The sequence below is a fragment of the Fistularia commersonii genome, chromosome 3 (genome assembly GCF_037954325.1).
Source record: "Fistularia commersonii isolate RoL2024-O1a breed Wild chromosome 3, RoL_Fcom_v1.0, whole genome shotgun sequence".
Taxonomy (NCBI): Eukaryota; Metazoa; Chordata; class Actinopteri; order Syngnathiformes; family Fistulariidae; genus Fistularia; species Fistularia commersonii.
The window spans coordinates 3,276,841-3,295,087 of record NC_141286.1 but is presented as its reverse complement, the minus strand read 5'-3'; the positions used below and the strand labels follow the sequence as shown (position 1 = coordinate 3,295,087).

Sequence of the window (18,247 nt, the reverse complement as noted above, 5' to 3'; positions counted from 1 at the left end):
TACTTCAATAAAGCTTTTGTTGTCCCTAAAGAGCGATTTGGTTTGACAACATAAGACAAAGAAAGTACAAGAGGATAGCCCACTAGGGGACACTCAATGGGTGAAGAAAACATACATCTGCATAAAAAGTGCAGTGTACACAGACATGCCTGAATCATCCCCACATGACATATAAGAGTAAATAGAAAAAAAACAAACTGTAGCAAATGCATAGAAAATAAAATAGAGAACACATTTTGTCCTCCAGCAGGAAATCATACAGTAGCTTATATTTTCATGTTGCACTTCTATACTACATCTTCGCGTTTGTGTAGTACTTTCTATCCCAAACACTTTTAAAGGAAGGGTTTGTTTTTCTTTTTAGAAGTAATTCTTTTTAGAAGTCTTTTCAGAAGTAATTCTTTTCCTCTATTAAATAATGTTTTTTTTTATAATCTGTTGGTTAAGATACTCTTTCTGTATCCTACATGTGGCTGAAGATACCATTATAGTTTTGTCAACATTTTGCATTTCACATATTGGTCAATCATGGTAAATCAGGCGCAGCAAGAAGGACCGTTGTTCAATTCATTCAAATGAACTTGGTTTAAACAAAACAGTTATTATAAATAAAAAAAAATATTTTCTTGATCATCCCCCTCTATGCTTTGAATAATTCTCAAATTTCTCCCTAGCTATTGCTGCACCGGAGAATGGTTTGTTTTAAATGATCCTAATTGTTACAACAACAATGGGTTTTATCAGCACACTACATGTGACTCAAGAGCAAAGGCCATCATTATGCGGGGCATTATGTTATCTTAGTCAAAGTAATATTTATTGTCAATTCTGCCATACGTTTTAAACATACAGAGGATTGAAATAATAAAATAATAAATAAAAGGATTATAATAATTAATTATAATAAAAGGATTGAAATCATAAAATAAAATATCCTTTTTTTTCACTTAAAGAAACATGTCAGAGGAATCAACTATAACATCAAGTAGATCCCTAAAGATCAATGAATTTGGGTAGGTTAAGAGTTATGAAATATAGCATTATATAGAGAAAAACAAGAGTCACAATGGTCATATGTGTGTAATACACTTCAGATAACAATTTTCACTATGATTTAAAAGATAAAACAAACCAAACATAAAACTGCGCATACTATTTTTTTGGTGGATTTTTTAAAATGAAAATCTGCATCTGAAAATCAAATTAAGGAAAAAAAAATACATTAGAAAGTACAATATGTGTTGTCAAAACAGTGGTGCAGCAGTGCTATAGAACAGTATCACGTGGCGACAGCTAAGCTAACAGATAGATTCAAAATATTTCTCCTAATTTTTTAAATATTTATCTAATCTTAACTAATTTGATTTAATCAGTTCAATGCAGTAGTTACATTCTTCATTCATATGGTTGGATAAACATGACCACAAGGGGCAAAGTAAAATGATAGACTAGAATAGACTAGAACAGAATAGAATATTAATTTCATCATCCCACACACACAAACCATAAGTTGACAGAGCAAGAAACTTATTCAAAAAGCAAGAGAACTAATAATAGGCGATTAACTGTGCTAACAATATCTCTGAATAAGTCGGTAAACAATGTGAAAATTAACAGTAAAAACATAAATTGGTTAAATGTAGAAACTAAGTTTTGACATTCGCACATATGTATAAACGTCAAAATGAAAAATATATGAATATTGTTCGCATACATTAAAAAAAAGGTTTATTCAAGTTTTTTTTTCATATTTTACAATATTGCGGCGTCGACCTTCGGGGTCGGCACAAGGAAATGACCTCCAGCCGGTTCGTTACGTCACAGACTCCGCTTCCATGCATGGAAGGGGTGCAAGCTGAGTGCCGAGATTCCTCGTTTTAATGGATTCTTTCGAAAGAATAAGGAGACGTTGATTCGAGGAGAGCGAACCAGAGGGGTCATGTCGGAAGACGGGAGTCACAAGGTAAATTCTTTCAAGGTTTTCCCAGTTTTGCTTATATTAGTCGTGAAGAACATTCAATGCTCGCTTCGGCTCGCCAGCGGTACTTCCGCGTGTGACGTTCCACGCGGTTCTCTGATTGGCCTATAACTACGTCAATCTTTGTGCGCCGCTCTCCATTGGACGGCTTGAACAAGAGGCGGGGTCTGCCTGTAGTTTTTAGCAGATGGCGAGAAAGCCATTGCTATGCCGAAGCGGGTTATATTACCCCAAAGAGCCGAAACACTTCGTGAATTATTCCGTTTTCACGATCACATTTTCAGAATATCCCAAATTATGAACCATCGTGATTGAACTGTGAGCTGAGGGTCAAGAGGGGCTGCAAATACTTTTGTGTAACAACGTGTTACGAAGTAATGCCTTTGTAACAATCTGGACATCGTGGCTAATTCATCCACTCAAAATATAAATTTACCAACCCTTTGCGTATATATTCAGACTTCTTTCATTTATTTCGCAATTTTCAAACTGATCTCCTCTCCCTAAATGTACATAATGATAATAGTAACAGTGATAATGATAATAATAAGAGGATATGTTGGAAATTCACATGAATAGTTGCTGTAAATTGAGTGAAAAGTAGATGTCAATTACCCGCAATTGTCCAGTGTGATCATTTATGAGTTACCATAAAAAAATAAAATTTGAATGAAAATTAGCATTTTATTTATTAAGTGGAAAAAGATGTGAAAGTGTATATTCTATAACCTGTACAGCAGACAGCAAAAGTGTCACAAATAAATAAATAAATACATTTGAGAAAGAAATCATCCAACCATTTCCAAGAGGCAAGAATTTAAGTGAACATATCCACTAACTGTAATAGTTATATGCAAAAATGTAAGTAAATATTATCCAGAAACTTGCTGTTGTCAATTAACCTCAAAATTTGGAAGTTTACCATAAAACTAACCTGGAAAAAAAGAAATAAAGGAGAAATAATCACCAAAAAATTTGCTGTGTGAATAATTTCTGCCAACCAAGCTTTTGAATTCACAGTCTTTTCACAGAAATTTAAATCAAAGTAGAGTTTAGGTATTTTTGTTTAAATTGGGGGGGATATTGCAATATATATATCTCAAATGAGTGTCTGAAATTCACAATAAGTATCTCTAATTGTAAATGTTCGGTTTTCTATCCCAATGCCATTACGTGTGGGCACTTGCCCTTCTGTGATATTGCTTTCATATCTTTGCTCATAGTACAGTATTTATCGCTTCTTCTGGCCCATTACTTATTAAAGTAATATTTTTAATTAAATATGTATCTAGCATTGCACATTCGGTTCCGTATCCAAATCTAATGGTGACGACACCACCTTCTCTCAACCAATATCAGCTTCTCAACAAAATTAGTTTCCAGCTGGATATTTTTTACACGCAAAATATTGATTTGTAAGGTATTCATGTTGCCGACGTACGCGGAATGATGACATTGACCGTCGTGATTGATACATAATAAGATGAACTCGCGACATCATCCCCTAATATTTACTAGTGATTGAAATATGCTAATAATCAGCTCGCATTGTACTTTTGTGCTGGCCGGACACTAGAAGATGTCTCCATGTGTGGGACCACACCTCACACGGTACGCCCTCCTGAGCAGCCCCTCCCTGCCTCTCATAACGGATTCAGTGGCTTGGCACTTATCTTTGGGATCCAGAGATTTTCTCGGGGTGGGGGTCGGGGGATTCGGAAGAAGGAGGTGTTGTCCAGTAAAAGAAAGAGCACTGTTCTGCATCTTGGAGGCTATATGACCTCAGTCCAGGTCTTTAACAAGACGTTGCAGGCAGACCCAGCCTCCTAACCCCCCTGCACAGTGCGCACATTCAGCCAGACGCAGCGATGGAGGACGGGCCGTACAAGTACATCAGGGTATGACAAGCCGAGGAAAAAGAGAAAATTCCTAAATGATCAGAGCGACTCCGAAAGAACGGCGTTTTTTTTTTCCGAATGCGACACCAAGTGTTTGCATTTATTTTTTGTTAATCGCCAATTATTTTTTTGCCATTGCAGGACGGGAACGGCAAGGCGGTCAGAGTCATTCGGATCGGGACCCGCAAAAGTCAGGTAAAGCGCATTCGCTGTGTCACATAGGAGTCTTGAGATGATGATGAAATGTTTATTAGAGGCTTCAGACCGACTCCGGATTGTAAGTTTTTCTGCGCAAGGGCTTCACCTTAAGAACAATGAAGACACAGAGAGTCCATACTTATTACAAGCTCAAGAAGAGGCAAGCTATCTTGATCTGCAACGACAACAATCGCGTTGTTCCATCTTTTTTTTTTTTTTTCTGGGAAGACGCATATCACCGGTGAACAAAAGGCGATGGTTATTTCCCATTGAAGCCAACAGCGTCACGAAAGGGACAACAATGGGGTTCTGTAACTTTCTCGTGTGACAGATTGAGAGGAAGAGCTTTAAACAGACTGCGGTCAAGACGCACCCCGTTAATCACCATTAAAAAAAAAAAAAAAACGATACACGCAAAGTCTGATTGGAAACAAGACTATCAACCTTTCAGTAACTAAAAGTGATCCTTGTAAAGTCTTGTCTTAAAAATTGGATTTCCGCTTCCTTTTTTTAATGACCTCCTAGGTTATGAGTCCTGTTCAGTTACCGCAACAAGATTTTACCATCTTGACAACCATGAACCCCCGCTGGCATATTTTAAAGTACCTTCATTTCTGGAAATATAAGCCGCTTCTTTTTTTCACAAGCTTTGAACACTGCGGCTTAAAGAATGATGCGGAGGAGGAAGACGAAGACAGCGGTCAGCCGGAGTAGGAAAAAGCGGGGATAGAAAATGGACGGACTTTTCCTCGCGTTATTTATTCTATATAGTCTTTTTCGTCAGCCGTGTCACAGGCAACGTTCGGGGAAAAAAGCATTTCCAGCACGTATTAGTGGATGTTACCGGTATGTATTTAATTAAAATTAGAAAAAAAAAGTTTCCGCTATATATGTACATATATATTTCCTTTTTTTTCAGGTGCGCTCAAAAGTCCGGAAATGACTGTAACTCTGTAGTCAGCCCAGATGCTGTCAATGACAAAAGACCTTTGAGAAGGACATCTTTCTCCTTTTAAGGAGCATTAAATACAACCGATACCGATTCAGTTGCCGTTTCGCTCCAACCTGTACAGCAGTATGTAGAAGTATCAACAGGAAACGAAGTGGGCCCAGTATTGAACCCTGCAGGGTTTTTTTTTTGTTTTGAGATGGCTCACAACCTCTGTTTCGCAAGAGCAACAATGATTGCTAGTCGAAATTGTAAAAGATTGCGCATATTTATACACGGTGCGGGTGTGTGTTTTTCTAATGTTTTAAACGCGTTTTGTGTTTCGCAGCTGGCTCGCATTCAGACGGACAGCGTGGCCGACCAACTGAAAGACCTCTACTCTGACATCAGCCTGGAAATCGGTAAAAACTGCCCCAACCTTCTCCCGAAACTGCCCTACCTGTGAAGGACACCCGCACTGCTACCAGTCTTTAAATTAAATGTTATATTTAGCTCTGCGTACAGACGTTTCCTGGTGTAATTGGCTTCTAGCCTGATGGTTTTATCCACAAGGTGTCGCCTCTCTTGACTTTTGTGGAAGAGCGGTTTTCTGTTTTTTTAATCATTATTTCTAGCAGCAATGAGCAGTTATTTGCAATCCCGCGACATTATAATTATGTTGGTTTTACGTAATTCACTCCTAATGTCTTAACACCTTTTTACCCCCCCAGGCACCAAGTTTATCCTTGTTAGCTGACTAACTTGTCGCTCTGCTTGTCCTTTTTGTCAAATTATTAAGGCGAAGTGAGTTCAGTCAGAAATGTCTTTTTTGATGTCATGTTAGCGTTATATTGTCGTCCTCTTTAACTGAACCAATTCCTGTCTTTCAGTTCCCATGTCGACGATCGGAGACAAAATCCTGAACACGGCTTTATCGAAGGTGAGGCGTCCAATTGGTCAGCCGTATCGATTGCACGCACTGTGGTCATTGTCGCCAGACAACTGACCGATTATTTAAAAACAAAACAAAATAATACTTGTGTGGTTGACTCATTTCAGTTGTTAATATGAGCCAAATTCACATAGCAGTCTCGCCAGAAAATTGAAAACTTTCTTTTGGCTGGATGGTGGAGAGCAATGTTTCGTATCTTACTGCTCATGTACTGCCCTAAATACTGAGAAATCATTTCTCGCGAGGGATTAATAAAGTATAATAAAATAAAAAGTAAATATAGAATTACCTGATCGAAATTTAATTTTGATCAATGCAAGGGATGGATTGTCGCCACGTTTGCTTTTGGTTTTGAAATATTCTGCAAGTCTAAATCCATTTTCTGACCAACAATAAGAAAAAAAATAAATCAAAATAAAAATTCTCCATGATTACATTTAATACCAATCATATTGGTTTTTTTTAATTGATGTCTAGTTGGTATTTTCCTAACATAATAATTTCTGATATTAAACATGGACATTTGGCATCCTTGAAATGCACATAAACAAAATTGCGTTATGGGATGTCAGTATCTTTAGGCTGTAGGTATGATGTGTGTTAGCATTGTCGTGCCGCAAACACATTTCACCTCAAACCAACATGTTGTAACAGTATACATGCATAAATATGTATATATACATATTAATGCATGTCCGACTTCATAGCATACAACAGCGTTGTGCACGCAGGTTGAACAGATTTTTTTTTTTAGACCCTGAAACCTTTCTGTTTGTTGTAGATTGGAGAGAAAAGCCTGTTCACCAAAGAGCTGGAGAACGCCCTTGAGAGGAATGAGTGAGTGTCATTCTAAAATTCAATTTCATGGATTTTTGTGTGTTTTTGTGCACATTTTTGATTAACTAATCTAATGTAACAAAATTTTTTTTTCGCTGAAATATTTTCCTCTGATTTTTTTTTTCCCAATGATTTCAGGTGGTTTCTCTTTCAATTAAAAAAATTTTTTTATTTGGTAATTAATCTATCTGGCAACACTTGTCGCCCAATGGTAATGAAAACCCTTAATCATCCTTGTGTAAGGAAAATGAGCCATGTGGATGTAGATAGTTAAATAAGGCATTAGAAAAAATAAACAATACTTATGGATCTAAGATTGCAATTGCATTTCAAAAATTAAAAAAAAAAAAAAAAAATACTGATAAGCTTTTATCCCCAAAGCCTCCAAAAACAGTGTATGTGTATGTGTGTGGGTGTGAGAATCAGCAGATTTTGCTTCAAATGTCAGCAGGTGTCTGTAAAGCTGTTTGGCTGAAAGGCTGCATTTATGAGCAGAGAGGCAGCGGGACAAGTGTGTGTGTGCGCACATGTGTGTGATGTTGTGCATGTGTGTGTCCGTCCTGCAGGGTCGATCTGGTCGTCCATTCACTCAAAGATCTTCCCACTACTCTGCCTGCGGGATTCACCATTGCAGCTGTGCTGAAGTGAGTACTGTCATCCCACAAGCACACACACACACACACACACACACACACACAGAACACATTGAATGTGCCACTATGTAGGGACTGTTGACTGTGGAATATCATCAATTTTCCTCCTCTTTGCAGCATTGAAACACTTTTTAAGTGGTAAATAACATATATGAGGAGCCAGTTTTCCGTGGCAACAATGTGATGTCACTCCTGGATTTTGCATCCATGCAAACATTTATAACTTGGTTTTCTGTATCCTGTAAATGAATTGCTTATGCTGCCGTGTCCCCGTGGCGGTGACAAAAATCTGATGCTGATATGAACAAAATTCACGAAAAAGAACCCTTAATAGACATCAGGGCTTCCTTACTGTTTTAAACCAAAAGCAACGGGACAAGAACTGCAAATTCCTCTTTCAGGAGAGAGAACCCCCATGACGCTGTGGTCCTGCATCCGAAAAATGCTGGGAAAACCCTGGACACTCTGCCAGAAGACAGGTGTGTTCCAGTTTTTATTTCTTATCTGGCAAAAATGACTCACTCAGGAGCTTCTCATAAGAAACACTTTGCTGAACTGATTGGAAATATCGATAGATTTAACGGTTTATTTTTCAGCCGACCGGCTGACAGACAGGTTACGACCCCATCGTAAAATGGCGGTAATTTTTAAAATAAGGCTGCCGGGAATTTCGCACGACATCCGTCTTTCCCGATGTCTCTGCAATGATGTGAAAGCGAACGAAACAAAAAAAAAAACAAAAACAGCTCGGGTTAAATCAGCAAAAACATTATGGTGATAATGTTAGTTTTCCACGTCTCTTCAGCCGCCGTCAGTAACCGTGTGTTTTGCGGTGTCGCGTTTGTGCGCAGCGTGATCGGCACCAGTTCGCTCCGCCGCGCCGCCCAGCTGAAGAAGCGATTCCCGCACCTGGTGTTCAAAGACATCGTATCCTTTCCCGTCGCCCCCGGCGACCCCTTTTATTTCCCTTTTTTTATTTCCCTGAACTCCCCCTCCTCGCCCAGCGCGGCAACTTGAACACGCGGTTGAGGAAGCTGGACGAGGCGTCGGACTTCGCCGCCATCATCCTGGCGGCGGCGGGTCTGAAAAGGATGGGCTGGGAGAACCGGATCAGCCAGGTAACGCGGATTCACACACACATCGGGTTCCCAGAACCCAGTTTCCCGACTAACTTTCATCATCATCATCACGTTCCTCTGCAGATACTGGGCCCGGAGGACTGCATGTATGCTGTGGGACAGGTACGAACACACCAGTACGTGTGCGTGTGTGTGTTTGCGTGTGAGGGCACGGCCCGATTTACAAAAATATCAAATAAATGCTGATTTTTGTTCAATAAGAAAAATAGCTTTTTGGTCGCTTTTCTCAAATTTGACCCGATGTTATAGACTTATTAACAATCACGCATTTCCCTATATATCATATTTTTCTTTTTCACTTCTCCATTATTTTGAACGCCATTTTTTACTTATTTTTGAGTCGTTTTTAATCATTTCCATTTTTTTTTAATTGAAAAATTGACATGATTCCTGTGTATTTCTTACCTAATTTTCAGATTATATCAAAGCTTGTCTCATTTTAATTCCTCTTCCCTCAGACGCAAGGAATCCTCAAATCTTTGTACTTAAGACCTTAAAACACTTGATAGCCTTATCCTTGACAATTTTCATTTTATTGTATTTCTTATTCTCCCTCCTTCCTACTATTATCTATTATTGTTCTGTTTTTGCTTGAAACTCTGGCACAACAATTTCCTTCGGGATAAATAAAGTTGTTCTTATCTCATCTCATCATCTCTCTCATTACATTTTAACAATACAGTGTAGTTTATTTAGAGACTTCCATTGACATGGAAGAATGCATGTGTGTGTGTGTGTGTGTGTGTGTGTGTCTTATCAGGGGGCCCTGGCGGTGGAGGCTCGGGCGAGAGATGCCGACATTCTGGAGATGCTGTCAGTCCTCCACGACCCCGAGACGATGCTGCGCTGCATCGCTGAGAGAGCCTTCCTGAGACACCTGGTAATATGTAACACACATGTAACGTATGATATATAACAAACAGACACGTGCACACACGTGACGAACACCGAGACATCTCATCTCGAACTTCATCCAAATATATTTATGAGACGTCCCATGTCGGGTGGTTTCCCCCGGCAATTTACATTTCAATTTCACTTTGATTATTACAATATAAGATAACCTCACTTATCTAACATCTCCAATAATGCCTTAGACAAATAAATAGACACTTAAAAGGTCATATTTTGGTTAATTTCTCATGATTTCTCTCACATGATTTTTCTTATGGGAGGGTTTTTTTTTTGTTAATTTTTAGATATTTTATCAAATGAGTTCAGGAGTATTTCAAGGGTATTTCCTTTTTAATGGTGATTATTGTCCAGATTATATGTTGCTTAACTTTTTGTACACTTCTTATTGGTTGCTTACTTCATGTCACACTGGTAGCAGTAAATATTTGTGGGAAAATTTGGACTGCTGGTTTCCCTTCAAGTGCACACACACACACACACACTTACACACACACACACGTGCAAGCACACTCACTAGTTTTTAAAAGACATGTCTTCCCCTGGCCCTTCCTGTCTTGCTGCAGGAGGGCGGCTGCAGCGTTCCAGTGGCTGTTTACACCGAGGTAAAAGACTCCCAGGTGAGCACACACACACACACACACACACACACACACACACACACACACACACTCACACTCAATCACATCTCTGTGCTGCAGTCGTGTCGGCAGCATTGTAGAGGGATTAAGAGCGCGGTGTGTGTCCACAGCTCTACCTGACGGGCGCCGTTTACAGCCTGGACGGGTCGGACAGCTTGAAGGAAACCATGGAGACCAACATCTCCGCCATGGACCAGGTGACACCAACACAGCCAGTTCTTTTCGTTTTTTTTTTTTTGTTTTTTTTGAACATTTTCGACTAATCCGGTGCATTTTTTTTTGCGCCCAGTGCGTGGACAGGGTGGACGAGTGTGTCCAGCGGGTCGGGATCACCGCCACCAAGATCAGCGGCGGGGCTCAGGATCGCGCCGAACGTCTCGGCGTGGATCTGGCCAACCTGCTGCTGACCAAAGGAGCCAAGGAGATCCTGACGGTGGCGCGGCAGCAGAACGACGCCAGATAGTCCACGCTGCGACCGGACACCTTTTTTAACCGTCTGCATTTGGTGCTGCTTGGAGGGGAAACACACACGGCAGAAGACTTCGGCGCATAACGGCTCCGCCTTGTTCCGCCTTGTGAGCGGTTCGAGGAAGCTTTGGCCGATCCAGGTAGAAAACACACAAAGCGCCGCCGTCGGATGTCACTATCATCGCTGACCCACCCTTTCAGTAAATCAGCAATAAAACCTACATCATTGTTATTCATAAGCAGGAAAATCAGCACCAAGAGAGCTAGTATGCGATATTTTAAATTGCGTCCTAGCAGGGGCAGTTTCAACACCGATGCCGTCGGTTCTAACCTCATGCTTTAGTTGAGAAATCGGAGAAAAAAGAAAAAAAAAAATCAAAGCTGGACTTGAGAAAAAAAAAAGCAAACAACTGACAACAAACAGCATCGAAATGTTGCGACTCGTCGGACGTTCGGAAAAAAAAAAACACGTCGTCGGCACGGCAACGAACCTTTAACCCAATATTAATGTCGAACCAACTTGAGCGCCCGGCTGTGAATGTAAACGCGATGAGCTGAATCGGATGTTTTTTTTTTTTTTTTTTTTTTAAAGAATTAAACGAATATATAAAACAGTGACGTATAGAGACTTTAATCGTGCACACCGCTGCAGCTGTGAAAGGCCAATACCTCCACCTATCGGTCAGTTTCTCGGAAAAACAAGCTTCCTCTCGTAACTCTTCGCCGCTCGGAGGCCCGTGTCGAGAAGCGGAACTTACCAAAGACGATCCGTCGCCGTTCGCGTAAACCGTAAAACACTCAGTATTAACGAGATTATCAATCACACAATAATATGGTAACAGCATAACAAATGAGGAAAGTTTTACACCCTGAAAATAGAGCAATTCATGTTTTTTTTTGCGTGATATCAGTTGCTGGAGAGGCATCGTGCAAGTTTTCCCGTGACAAGACGGCAGCGTAGCGACGGCGGCCTTTTCGCTCACGTTCACCTCGGCTCGATTTCAACCGTGAGACACGATGGCTGACGACACATCGGATACTTTGATTCGACTATCGAGATTTGAATCCGTTTCACCCAACGTGTTCCAACATGCTTTAGATTCCATCGGCAAGACGGCGCATCGCTATTTGACATCAAATGGGAAAGACAAAATATATCTATTTATTCCCCCCAGCAAAGATTGCAACAAATACATATCCGAGGGTGTCACGTCTTCCCGGTTTTAGCATGTTTTATAAGAACGGACGAATAATTATTAAGCTACCGAGCGCTTGCGTCCGCTGCGTTGTCGTTTTTCTACATATTAACTGCCTACGTAGAGAAAACGGTGATATCATCCAAACAGGAGTGCTCTACTTTTTTTTACGTTGGAAAAAAAAATTCTCAAAATGATCCAGATGCTACAAAGTCATGGTGTATGTTTTTTTTTTTTTTTTTTTGTTTGTTTTTTTTTTTAATAAAAAAACAAATTCTCGTTTTTTTTTTCAAAGAAAATAAATGAAATAAATCAATAACGTTCTCAGACAATGTCCCCCTTAGCTTCTGGATTGCCTTTTTTGTTCTTTTAATCGACGCGCCATCTCGATAAAAGCACGCACATTCCTCCACGTTCTGCATTGCCATGTATTTTGTTTTTTTATGATATAGGTGTTTATTTTATTATATTAAGTTAAAGCTCATGTGAAAAATGTGTGGCCTTCATTCAGCTTTAATTTCTGTGTAATATGGAGAGTTTGTGGTAGATTATCTAAGAATTAGATTGACAATAAGCGCCAAGTGTCTCTTTTGTGAAGGTTGTGAAAGTGTGACATGAAATATGTGAAATAAAGCTATGTTCTCTCAGACCGCCTCCTGTCCCATGTTCTTTTGAATGTTTCCCAATTCTTATTTGTCACTATTTTATGATGCAATTTCTATCTAATTTTGTTAATTCCTCTTTATTTGTTTATATGTTGATTTGTTCAATAGTCAGAGCAATAGTCAGAGTTAATTTTTTTTTTTTTTTTTTTTTTGGATAAAAACTGTTAATAATTCAGATTTTTCTTTGACAAAATGACTTATGAATTCTCCTGGAATAAGTTTTAATTGTAATTGTATGTATAATTACACTTAATCACAAATAAAACAATTTTTTTTTTTTAATTGGAAATTAAAAATTGTCTGTATATTTCTTACCTTTTAATGGTTATTGATAGAACGTTTGTAAAGCAACTTAAGCTTTACCCTGCTAGTTTTCCCTTGAGTTTGTCAATAGTGATTCACCAGTCTCTGAGCGGATCCCTGGGGTCCCCATAGGCAGCTACACCCTCAGGGATCTCGAGTACGCGGATGACACCACGCTGTTCAGCGAGACCGCTGACCAGCTTCGTGAAGCCCTACAAGTTTTTGATGAGGAGTCCAGGAAACTCGGCCTGAAGACCTGATCCACCACCGCTCCTCTTCGACGACACCCCTGTCCACTTTGTCGCTTCCTTCAAGTACCTCGGCTCAACCCTATCAAACACCGGAGATCTCAAAGTTGAGATTGACCGGCGCCGTGCCCTTGCGGCGTCAGTCATGCAGTCCCTGTGGAGACCATTGTGGCGCCACCGGCACATATCCCGGGTGACAAAGCTCCGGGTCTACGATGCCTCAGTCATCTCTGTCCTACTCTAAGGCTCCGAAACCTGGCCGCCGAACAACACGCTGGCAGCCAGGCTTGATGGATTTGACTCCAGGGCCCTGAGGACACTAGAAGGCATCAGCTGCACCCAGCATGTCACCAACAAGACCTTAAGGGATCGAACCCAGCGGCCCCCGGCATCTCGCCTCGCAGCAATGCGGCGAGTTCGTCGGTATGGCCACATCATCCGCCTGCCGGCCGAACACCCCACAAGCTCCATCTTGGCCTTTAATCCCCAGCTAGCCGGATGGAGAAGATCCAGAGGTGCCTCCCGCACCCGCTGGCTTGATGTTGCGGCCCAAGACCTCAGGGCCTGCGGTGCGAGCCTGGCACAGGCACGGCAACTTGCCAACGACAGACCCCAATGGAGAAACCTGGTAGCCACGGTTGGCTCTACACATCTCGTGCAAGAGGACTAACTAACATACAAGCACAAACACAACACAAGTAGATATATATTTTTTTGTTTGATTTTTATTGTCCCTCCCTAGCGGTCTTTGCAGCATTTCTCTTATTTCTTTTCCATTTACGAACCAAAGCGATGCATTAAATTTGCAAACCCTTTTTTAGGGAACAAAATTATTGCCATGAAGAATTTTCTTGTTCTTTTTAACTTCATGTTTCTGATCAGACGAACCGAATAACACTTTTGTATCCCTGAAGTTCACCCGCTAACATGAAAATATGAAAATAACAGCTCCACACAAAGAACTGATTTTTTTTTCCGCTCCTCATAAACACACACACACACACACACACAGAAAAAGCTCCCATTGATCGTCAGGTTCGGGGATTTGTTGACAATAAATAAAGTTTACAGGAACATCATGGCTTCTTCCTCTGTCTACTTACATGACTCAGGTTAACATGTTAACTGACAACATACACATGCATTCTGGGATGGAAGGTACACTGGATTATGAATTTCACTTCCTGCTGTTTCTCTAAACACCTGCTAGGTTTTCGCCTCAACGGCAGCACTTTAGATTCACCGTAAATGACGGCTGCTGGGTATAAAAATAATAACTGAATGATTCAATACAAAATAAAGCGAGGAAAACCCTTTTTATTCAAACAACTTGTCAAAGATGATTTCCGATTGCCAATAAAAATAGTAATTTGAAGAGTTTTTTTTTTTTTTTTGGAGGGGAGGGGGTTGTCACAATAATACAGCAAATTTTCTTGTAACGTTACATTTTTTGTGCTTATTTTTTTGTTTTTAAATTGATCTTTTCCTATTGAAGAGTATTGCGTTTTAGATCCGTTATCCTTGCAGACGTTGATATCAGAATTACAATTCTAACAGAGTTGCTGCCTGCAGGACCCCCCGGCCACTAGGGGGCGCTAGTGAGCCCCAAGATTGTGATCTATTTTTCCCTATGGGATGGGGGGGTATATTGGCATGTTGTGTTTTCGGGTTGTGAACAAAAGCTGATCCAGGTGAGCATTTTTTTTTTTTTTGTTTACTTGTAAATTACTGGTGTGTAATTATATTTTTCCCCCAAGGGCCATGTGCTAAATTGAGGATGAGACGAAAGAGATTCTCCGTGTGCTCGTGACGTCTCGGGTTTGTATCTCGAGAAGTCGTCAATCACATGTGATTTTTCTGTCCAGCGAGTAGAAAAAATATGAAACTCCAACAAAGAAGACCCTCGTAAAAGTTCTCAGCACGAAGGGGTTAAAAATTCACATAAATAAAATCATTTCTAAAGTACCAAGAAATTTGCCAAAAGACTATCTTGGGACGATTTGAACCGCTTCACAAGAAACTTGAATTTTTGCATGTTTTGATCCCTCCGACCCCGAGAATTTATCTAGACTGTTCCATCGGACACAGGAAGTGACAGACCGCAGAAGGTCCTGCGTCTGGAGCCGAGAGGGAGTCAGGAATTAGCCTGTTTCAATGAAACATCTGCAAACATTTACGGGGGGAGACTTTCCATGTGTGGCTGTTTGTCACACCTCCAGTCAGTGGCCGGTCAGCACTTCAAACGGTAACCACCCCCCTCCCACCCACACACACACACACACACACACACACACACACACACACCAAAAAAAGCTGCATGTACACATCTTGACCGCAGTTACACCTGAGATACATTTTTTTCCATGCTGCTCAAAATAATGACCTCCATTTCTAAAAATATTTCTTCTCACGGCACCAAAATCAAAAGTTAAGCAATAAATAGAAATGAAACTGGAAGACATCTTTTTTTTTTCCTCTCTCTTCTTTTAAACACTAATTATTTACAGCTACTCTGCACTCTTGGATTACACAAACACACACATTCACACAAAAATCGGCATACACAGCTGGACCCGAGCAAAGGTACTGTCTGATTGTCACTAGTGCAGTTTGTGCTGATTCAGTTGCTACATTCATTCATTCATTCATTCATTTATTCATTAACTAAACCCTCAGGTTAAACCCCTGCAGGTTTTCTATTTTTTTTTTTTTTTGGACTGAGGGAGTGAAACGGGGAATCCGGAGGAAAACTTCTTGCAGTGTGGAGATGGAGAGGACACGAGTCCTGCTACAAAGTCCAGCTGTTCTTCATAAGAAGTGGGAAAAAATAAAACACTGCTGAGATGTGAAGATAATTGGAAACGAAGCTTCCACAGTCTTGAGAAATTTTGTAAAAGAGGCACCAATTTCTTCAACGTAAATTCAGACATTGTGGACGTAGCAGAAGCACAACAGTTGTTAATCAGTAGGGTGATAAAGTGTATCAGTATATACAAATACTGTTATGGTGCTTTCATTCATAGAGTAAATTGAGAAAAATGTATTTTCTATCAGACAAATATTCATTTTGACCTTCGTTTCTAATCTACTTTCACATTTTCCTCGCTGTTGCGCTATTTTTTTCACCAACATCAATCCGATTAAAATCAAACAGTGAATAAAAAATACTGTCAACGAAACATCAGAAAGTATTATGATATTACCAGGAATTAAGAACTTTTTAAAAATGATCATTTGCTAATGATGAAAAAAAGAACAAAAATAAAAATAAATAAATAATCAAATGATTAGTCGGGCAGAAATCTTATATTCAACAGTCGCTCATTTAAATGCCAGATATCCTCAACATAAACGCATGTAGGAGCCTTGAACTGCAATCAAATTCTGCCTCACTTTGACGTGATTTTCCGAACCCAAACCAAAAGACCACCTAAATATATTAATAATATCAATTTTCCTTTCATACTGCACAGCCATGCAACACAACCTTAAAGTGTAGCATCTTTAAAAAAAAAAAAAAAAACACGTTTGGAAGTGTTAAAGCTGAGATTGGTTGTTTTTAGCATGCTAGTGATGGTGCATTCAGGCAGCTAGGAAATAGTAAAACTCCCACTGAGAAGTACTTTAGAGTGTGTACGTGTGTGTGTGTGTGTGTGTGTGTGTGTGTGTGTGTGTGTACACGTCAAAGCTTCCATGTGACAAACAGCAGGAAAGCCTGATGTTTGCCGTTTGAAAACTGGCTACACGACAACAGCATCTAGTTGGTGGCTACGACATTGGCTTATGTGACTGAGAATATCACATTGTAATGACAGAAAAGTTTTAAATAATGCATTTCAAAAACTTTACACATTTCCTTACAGTTTAAGAAGCGGGCGACCATCGAGAGACATCATGGAGTCACAAACTGATTTGTTGCAATACTGCGGCCGGCTTTTTTTTTTTTTTTTCCCCCCCCAAACAACGGCCTGAGTTGATGACTCCCCGTTGTTACTAAAGCTGTATTTTGAGCTCTGGAACTCATGCTCCTTTCAGTGAATATTGAGATCCTGCATGCCAGTTAACACGCTAACCAGGATGCAAGCAAAAAAAAAAAAAAAAAAAAAACAGAAACAACAAAAACAGAAAAAAAAAAAAAAAAAAAAACACCGGCTACATGCTAATGCTAATCCGAGCACGTTCCAATTCATCCATTTAGAACACGTGATGTTGCAAAGCGGTGCTGGACTGTGTTTACACCTTTGAAACAAAAAACAGAGAACTCGCTCCTTCTCTATCCTCCACGTAGAACTTTCAGCCGTATGCATGAATAAGAGCCCCTGAAATAAAACGATAGCGCGTTCCTTTGCACTAACTCGCGTCGAAATTGCGCCACATCCGGACCGCGTCTTTCCGTGACGTTGTGTCTCACTGCTCATTTCAAGTAATGTTGAAGAAAAACAAAAAAACAAAATGATGCTTTTGGAGTGTACAAAACTTCCTGAGACCTCTCCCATCCAGCTGGACCTTCACTGCCACACAACCTCACATCTCACTCATTAAAAACAAACAAACAAAAAAAATAAACATAAACCGTGTGCCGACTCGGCGGCACCAGGTTCTCCCGATCCTCCCGGAGACAAACAACCCAGAGAGTCGGGGGCCGCCAGTCCCGAATGGCGCCGTCGGTTGGTGGAGGAGGAGTTTCGGCGGGATGGCGGGCCGGCGTGGGCCGTCACGGTTCGACCGATGTCATTCTTGGAGAAGAGCCTCCCTCCAGTCGAAGGTGTGGTTTGGTCCATGTGTGAGGGGGAGGATGGGTGGGTCCACTAGCTGCCATACCCCCATGTCCCCCTGCTCCTCACAGGAGCAGAAGCCGAGGTAAGGGATCTGAAACAAACCACCACAATAACTAGAATTTACATTCTCTCACTTAGTATTGGCCTCTTACGGTCGGGTCGAAAGGTTATTTTTGCCTGGAGCTGCACTGTAGGCTCTGTCACGGTGTCTGCAGATGCACGACTCGATATTTGCGATTGACACAAACCAGAAAAAGCAAACGGCTAAAAGACGCGAGCTGAGGCCCAACTTTTGGTATTTTGGTTGAATGTGATGCTTTGACACAGGATAAAGATGATTTATTACCGTAATTTCTGGACGATAAGCTGCGACTTTTTTCACGTAAACAACGATGTGGCTAATATATGGACTTTTTTTGGCGGGGGGGCTAACGAGCTTCACGCCGCTAAAAC

At 40.5% G+C, this 18,247-nt stretch overlaps 2 protein-coding genes across 4 annotated transcripts in view; one reads left to right on the top strand and one right to left on the bottom strand.

The window, feature by feature from the left end:
• Positions 1–1,562: 1,562 nt before the first annotated feature.
• Positions 1,563–17,690, top strand: LOC147235243 (porphobilinogen deaminase-like). Of its 2 annotated transcripts, none has more exons than XM_086141580.1 (14): positions 1,563–1,963; positions 4,018–4,071; positions 5,352–5,424; positions 5,893–5,942; positions 6,736–6,791; positions 7,358–7,435; positions 7,846–7,923; positions 8,296–8,371; positions 8,449–8,562; positions 8,647–8,685; positions 9,344–9,463; positions 10,062–10,115; positions 10,247–10,333; positions 10,426–17,690. In XM_086141580.1, exons 1-14 carry the CDS (start codon positions 1,940–1,942, stop codon positions 10,597–10,599), a joined length of 1,077 nt encoding a protein of 358 aa, XP_085997706.1. In that variant the 5' UTR covers positions 1,563–1,939; the 3' UTR covers positions 10,600–17,690. The 2 variants fall into 2 exon arrangements, with proteins under 2 accessions (XP_085997706.1, XP_085997698.1); XM_086141572.1 differs by lacking the exon at positions 1,563–1,963 and adding an exon at positions 3,847–3,876.
• The window catches only part of ubash3bb (ubiquitin associated and SH3 domain containing Bb), a 56,318-nt gene continuing 51,852 nt past the window's right edge, over positions 13,782–18,247 (bottom strand). For both annotated transcript variants that reach the window (XM_086141551.1, XM_086141560.1), the window contains exon 14: positions 13,782–17,885. In XM_086141551.1, the coding sequence (XP_085997677.1) occupies positions 17,748–17,885 (138 nt within the window). In that variant the 3' untranslated portion in view covers positions 13,782–17,747. The remainder of the gene's footprint in view (positions 17,886–18,247) is intronic.